Source organism: Pteropus medius, unplaced genomic scaffold (assembly GCF_902729225.1).
Source record: "Pteropus medius unplaced genomic scaffold, Ma_sr-lr_union100, whole genome shotgun sequence".
Taxonomy (NCBI): domain Eukaryota; kingdom Metazoa; phylum Chordata; class Mammalia; order Chiroptera; family Pteropodidae; genus Pteropus; species Pteropus medius.
The window spans coordinates 666794-673904 of NW_024352780.1; the positions used below are offsets into that span (position 1 = coordinate 666794).

General features: G+C 62.4%; 1 protein-coding gene across 1 annotated transcript; it reads left to right on the forward strand.

Annotated features, from left to right (window-relative positions):
• Positions 1-275: 275 nt before the first annotated feature.
• IGFBP1 (insulin like growth factor binding protein 1) lies at positions 276-3971 on the forward strand. The gene is made up of 4 exons (XM_039847113.1): positions 276-719; positions 1947-2131; positions 2843-2974; positions 3687-3971. Exons 1-4 carry the CDS (start codon positions 359-361, stop codon positions 3807-3809), a joined length of 801 nt encoding a protein of 266 aa, XP_039703047.1. The 5' UTR covers positions 276-358; the 3' UTR covers positions 3810-3971.
• The last annotated feature ends 3140 nt before the right edge of the window (positions 3972-7111 follow it).

A 7111-nucleotide genomic window follows, 5' to 3' on the forward strand; every position in this document is an offset into this window, starting at 1 on the left:
CTGGCCGGGTCCCCATTAAACAAAACAAGTCCGCGCTGGCCCCACCCGCCGCGCGCTCGCGGTGGGGTACATCACGACGGAACAAACAGTCCGCGCCGCGTTGACCCTCCGTCCCACCCACGGTTTGCGCAGGGCCTTGAGCGCACGAGCAAAACAAACTTATTTTGGACACTGCCGGTGGCGCGCAGCTCTGCCAATCATTAACCAACGGGTTCAGGTGACCTGGCCCCGGCCCTTCATAAGGCGCATGCAGCGCCCAGCGAGCATCCACCACTCGGCGAGCACCGACCACCGCCACCGCCACCGCCACCGCCACCGCCCAGCGAGCAGTGAGCCCGTGCGCCACCCCGGCCTGGCGATGCCTGAGATTCCCTCTGCCGGCGCCTGGCCGGTCCTCCTCCTGCTGGCCGTCCCGCTCGGCGCGGCCGCCAGCGCCCCGCAGCCGTGGCACTGCGCGCCCTGCTCGGCCGAGAGGCTCGCGCTCTGCCCGCCGGTGCCCGCCTCGTGCCCGGAGCTCGCCCGGCCGGCCGGCTGCGGCTGCTGCCCCACGTGCGCCCTGCCGCTGGGCGCCGCCTGCGGCATGGCCACTGCGCGCTGCGGCCGCGGGCTCAGCTGCCGCCCGCTGCCCGGGGAGCCGCGGCCCCTGCACGCCCTCACCCGCGGCCGGGGCGCCTGCATGGCCGCTCCCGACAGCCCCGCGCCCGGCGCTGAGGCCACAGGTACCACCACCCCCAACCCAATCCCCTCTAGGACAGGTGGGCGGGCCGGAGCAAGCAGGGTAAGGGGCTCCAGGGAAGCCCACGGCCGGTGGGGGCAAACCCACCCAGGCCCAGAGGGCGGAGCCTGGAAGGGCACCTCCATCCTGGAGGATCCCGCAGGGGGCATCCAGGAAGGCGCGCGGCTCAGTGCCGGGGAGGCGAGAGCCCAGCCCGCCGACCCCACGCCCAGCCAGGGGGAGTGCCGGCAGGTGGCGGGGTCTGCGCTGCGGGTGCCACCTCCTCTCTGCGGGCTCGGCAGCCCCCGGGGCCGGAGCCTGGGAAAGACCGGCGGTGCGAACCCCTCCTGGCACCCCTCCTGCCGTGCCCACCACGTGTTCCAGTGTCCTTTGTAATATACGTCCTGTGGAGACAGTATGTGCTTCCCAAATGTTTACAGAACATAATGTGAGAGTTTAGGCTGAAAACTGCACTGCATTCAAGCCACAGAAAACAGTGTTTGAAGTGCCTGTCGCCTGCCCAGAACGCGACAATCAGGCTCTTTCCTGGATTAAGCTGCGATTTGTTTGTAGTGGGAAGCGCAGGAAACGCCTCCTCGCCCCCCTCCCGCGCTCCCCACCTCCTGGCTCCCTCGCCCCGGGGCAGCCCTGGCCCTCCAAGGAGGGGACCCAGCTCCCTGCTGCAAAGTCAAGGAAACGGGGCTGGCTTCTCGGTCCGCAGAGGACAAGGCTCTTCCCGGGCCCCCAGAAGACCAGTTCTGGGTGATTCTGTCCGTACCGAACGGAACCCTAGGACGGTCTGCGAGATATCTGCTGAGCCCTCTTCTGGGGGCTGTGAAGTCCCTCAGACGTGGGAGGCCGAGAGGAGAGGGGGCACCTGGAGTCTAGACCTGCTCCCAAGTGGCCCCAGCAGCGCCAGTCAGAGCTACTGAAATGCCACTTGGTGGGTGGGAATCTGGAGTGGGCTCAGGTGGGGACTGTGGTGTGTGGCCCAGGGCGGGCAGAGGAGCGCGTGGCGCCCGCTCTGCTGCTGCGGAAGCAGAGACGCAGGGCGCTCTGGCCAGACCCGAAGCTCAGTGTTTTCCCAGGACAGTCTGGTGTCACTCTTTCCGGAACCTTCAGAATCTTCCCAGCCTTATGTCCCAGCCTGGTGTTTGGGAAGGGGTGCGACTTTGGGGGACAGGTGCAGATGCTTCGGGAGGGCTCACGGATCTGTGTGTTCCATTTTCAGATGCAAAGGGCCTCGTGGCCCCACAGAGCATGTCCCCTGGGAGCACGGGGCTGACCCGAGAGGAGCTGCAGGACAGCTTCCACCTGGTGGTCTCGTCCAGCGAGGACCTGCCCACCCTCTGGAAAGCCGTCAGCAACTACCAGAGCCTAAGGGCCCTCGGGGCCACCGACATCCAGACGTGGAAGGTGAGGCGCAGTGAGTTGCTCGAGGAAAGCATAACATAAAACTTAGCATTTCACCATTTTAAAGTGTCAAGTGCTGTAGCATCAGGCACACCCATGACATTCTGCAGCCATCACCACCGCCCATCCCCAGACCTCTGTCTTCCCAAAATGGGACTGAGCAGCTCAGGTGACTCCCTACAGCATCTCAATTGGCGTCGGTTTTAAATTCTACCACTTGAGGGCGACAAAGAACAGAGGTTGGAGTGACTTGGGCTGAGTGGGAGGATGGTCCCTTCCACGAAGTGGCCGAACCATTTTCTTGACACTGCGGTGTTTCATCTGGAGATAGTGACGCAGGAAGAAAAGTTTGCCCTTGCTCGGGGTCCCCGGGGGGTGCCCCGTCCTCGCCAGTTAGGCTTCCGTGAACTGAGCGCGTTCACTGCAGAGATCAGGCGTTAATGCCTGGAAATCTCTGCTGCAAATTCGCCATTGCAGAGCATGCGTCCTCCTGTCAGCTGGGCGGCTGGGGCCAGAATGACGATTGGGGCAGGGGTGGCGGGAGAGAGCCGTGGTGCTTGGGGCGTTCGTGGAGGGGCGTGGGGTCTCCTTCCTCCCGACAGCGCAGGGCGGAGGCTGAGCACCCCCCAGTGCAGGAGGCCCGTCCCGTCCGCTGTGGCTGGGCTGAGCACTCATCTTCCCATCATTTACTCCAACGTCAAATCTCTCTCCCAGGAGCCGTGCCGCCGGGAGCTGTATGAAGTGCTGGAAAGACTAGCCGAGCAGCAGCAGGGGGCCGGAGGAGCTGGGCCACACAGGTTTTACCTGCCCAACTGCCACAGGAGCGGCTTCTACCACCCCAAACAGGTGCGCCCCCTTGCAAAGCCACGCCTTCCTCTCACAGTCCATCCAGCCCCCCATGCACCGCGGACAGCGCCCAAGCGGGTCCTACTGAGCGGGATTCAGGCCCCTGGACCTGGTGGCCTGCTGCGCTGGGGGAGGGGGCCCGGGGCGCTCTGTCCCTGAGCCCTCTGAGCAGGAGGGACTTTCTCAGGCCCTGCTCTTTGGGTCTGAGTCTCTCACCTACAACACGAGGGGCGACAGCTCTGCTTAGAGCGGGGAGCATCTGTTTGGACACCTCGTACTTTTTTCCTCCCCACAAAGGGGGAGGGACTCTGTCATTACACATGACAGTGTTTTCTGGCTGGCCAGGTAATAAATGACATCACACATGCCAAGACCTGGGGAGCCGAGGCCTCGGGGAAGTGCGGGCTCTGTGGACGGTACAGGGATACAGAGACTCGGCAGTGTCACAGCAGAGCAGGGCCTCGGGCGGGAGCCGGGGGCCGTAGGGCCACGAGGCAGACAGCCGTGGGCACAGCACGCCGTCCCGCACACGCGTGGGGGCCTCATCTCACTGGACTCACGAGCTTGGTCTCCGCTTTATGAGGAGAACCAGGAGGGTGTTGGGTGTGCCTTTGGTCACGGTCACGGCCAGTGAGGGGTGCTCTCTGCGTGGCACCGGGTGGCACAGGGCCCTGTCACGCGGCTGCTCTTGACCTTGCGTCTGTGTCTGCAGTGCGAGGCGTCTCTGGACGGAGAGGCGGGGCTCTGCTGGTGCGTGTACCCCTGGAGCGGGAAGAGGATCCCGGGGTCTGCGGAGGTCCGAGGGGACCCCAACTGCCCTCAGTATTTCCACTGAGAACGGAAGAATGCGGCCTAGTCCTTCACGTGAGATATTTAAGTGCATAGCGTATTTATACTCTGGAGCACGCGCGTTTATACTCATATGGATTTGTACATACGAAGGAACCACTTTTTATGCTGCACATAGTACTTGATATATAAAGCTTCGATTTATTTATTCACTGTAAGTTTATTTTTCTACACGGCAACTTGTGCCGTATAATTTATATATCGTGAAACACTTCTTACCACCTGCCTGTAAATACTTGTATTTTAGCTTTTCCAATGTCCCGGCTTCTGTTCGTAAAGAGCTCGCGAAAATCCTTGCGAGCCGAGCGCGCGGCGGGGCTTCTGCCGCGGCGGCCGGAGCAGGCTGAGCGATTGCGCGGCCCGCGCGCGGTCAACGCGCGGGTCGGGGCGGATGTTGAGTAAGCTCAGCTCTTTGGGGCCCTGTTGCTGCCTGTAAACACGTCGTCAAACTTTGACAATGTAACGTATTCGGAATAAAAGTTCTACTCGCAACATTTTACTGCTGTGGATGTTCTGGAAGCCCCCTGCGGTCACGCGGTCCGTTTCCCGTCTGCGGGTCCTGCCTCACTCCTGCAGGGCCGCTGGGGCACCCCCGGCCGGGCACCCCCGGGCTGGGCACCCCCGGCCGGGCACCCCTGGCTGGCCCCGCCGCCTCCATTCGCCCCTTCCTTCCCACTTGTAAACAGGCGAGGGCTTGTCCCCTCTGTCACACAGAGAGAAGCACCTGCCGTCGCCCCCGCCGCCCCTCCCCTCCGCCTCCGCCCTCTGCAGAGCCTGAGAGGCGCCTCCAGGCGGCGCCGCGCCTGCCCCTCCTGCTCGCAGGGTTCAGCCTTGAGCCCACGTCCTCTCTGCTCCTCGGGCCCCTTCTCACCGCTCGCTCGCTTTTCCTGACTCTGCCTCCCCGGCCCTGCCGAGGGCTCCCGCCACTTCGCTCCCTGGGTGGTCTCCCAGCGGGTCCCACACGGGCCTCCCTGCTGCATCCCCACCCTCGGCCCACCTCAGGTCACCTCTTTCCCGACTCCAGTCCCCATCATGAGTCTCCCCCTTCACCCTCTGACCCCGCAGCCAAGCCCCAGAAACCATCTGTGAACCCAGGGTTCAGTATCATAACATCTGAACAAAGTGGACACAAAATCCGCAACAAAATACTAGCAAACTGACTCAAGCAACATATGAAAATAATCATTCACCATGAGCAAGTGGCATTTACCTCAGACGTGCAAGGTTGTTTTAACGTTCCCAAGTCAGTTCATGTAATAAGTTATATCAATAGAATAAAAAAAGCCCCCGCATCACATGATCACCTCGATAGACTCCGAAAAAGCAGTTGATAATACCCCATACCCTTGCGTGGTCAAGACAGTGTCACTGGAAAAGGGGACGTATAGATGGGCGGGAGAGACGGACTTGAGAGACCATTAATAAACCCACATGTTGATGGCGGAGAGAAGACCCTTTAGTGGGGATAAAATTGTGTTTTCAGTAAATGGGGCCGGGGCAGTCACCTGCAACTGGAGAGTCGCAGGCAGGGGAAGGAGTTGAAGCCAATTCAAAATCAAAGACCCAGATGTGAGAGCCAAAAACTTAAAACTTTAAGAAGAAAACATAGGGACAAGTCTTTATGATCTTGGATTTGGCATCAAAAAGACAGGCAATAAACTTAGAAAAAGGTAAATCGGACTTTATATCAAAGTTAAAAACTTTTGTGCTTCAAAAGCCACCATCACAAAGTGAGAAGACTCCTCCCAAGAGAGAAAATATTTTCAAGTTGCGGAGCATGAGGAACCCTTACGACTCAGAGATATAAAGACAAACAACCCAGTTAAGAGTGGGCGCGGCATCTGCGTAGACATTCTCCAGAGGAGACCTACACGGTCCATAAGCACCTGAAGACGCTCGGCACTGGTCACCAGGGAAATGCAGTGAGACCCACTTGGCTCCCATCAGGGCCCTGGCTCAAATGTCAGGTGACTGCGGGCGTGAGCAGGTGGGGACCCTCGCACAGCTGCTGGGAAGAACCGTCTGGCAGTTCCGAGGCAGTCAGGCCGGTTTGCACATGTCTGCGCCCAGCCACCCGGGGCTGCTCGCTGGGCGACGCTGAGAGTCTCAGGGGCGCCTCCCTGTGGCGGTGCGGGGGCCTCACCGGTAGCTCCTCCCGCGACCCACGCCCGCCAGCGGCCTCCTCCCATTGGCTCTTCCGTGGAAACCGCCTTAGGTGGCTCCGAGGCGCTGCCATCCCTCAGAGTCCGCCGTCCTCCCGCCGGGCCGCAGATCCCAGGCCCAAGGCTGCTCTCCGGCCCTCCGCGCAGCCTGGCTTCTGTCCCCACTGCACCGTGTCGCTCCCCACTCTCGGCTCCTGCCCACTCCGGCCCTGCGCTGGCCCCTCCCTGGTCTCAGCGCCTGTCCCCCCACCGGCTGGGCACACGCCCCGCGGTCCCCCGGCTCCTCCCCAGGATCCGTGCTTCTTCTGGCTAGAGAGGGCCCCTCGGCGTCCTACAGCCTGTGACCTCGCCGCCTTCAGTCGCCACTTGAAAGTCACCCTGTCAGAGCCCTTCCCGGGTCAGCTTTTCAAAATCAAAAAAATAAATGAGAGAGAAGAGAAAAGGCACACGGGAGGGAGGACGGCCCCGGGCCTTCCGCGTCCCCGTCCGCGTCCCCGTCCCCGTCCGCGTCCCCGTCCCCGTGGTTCGGCCACAGCGCTCGCCCCTCCCCCGAGGGCCCCCCCTCGCTGTCCTGGCCTCCCGTTCGCGTCCGCGGCTCCATTCACGCGCGCCTGTTTGAGACTGCAGCGCGACAAGTACGGGGGCGTTTTCTGGGGACCGGACAGAGTCTGGGCCACATCTGAGGTGCAGGAAGGGGCTGGACAGAGGCAAGTGGGGACCGGCTCTGGGCAAGGCTCTGGCAGATGCCAGTGGCCGGCGGGCAGGGGGCCTCCGGACATGGGGCATGGGGTCTGCGCCCCTCTCCTGCAGGGAGGCAGAGCCGGCAGGCACGCACCCCACACCCACGCGGGGCGCTCGGTATCCCCGAGCTCCTCCCTCCGGTGCGTGAACCCGGGGTCCTTGCCATCTAATGGCGACAAGGCAGCCCTCCTGACCGAGCCTCGTTGGCCGTCCTGAGCTCCCGCAGCGCTGGGTACACGGGGCCTGAGCACAGGAGCAGACGTCTCTCCTGACAGGCTGCGGCCAGGGATCCCTGCTCAGGACGCCTGTTGCGGTGGGTGCTGGTGGCTCCTCCAGGGCACCCATGTGCTTGTCGGACCCTGGAAGGCCGTGCGGCAAGGCGTGT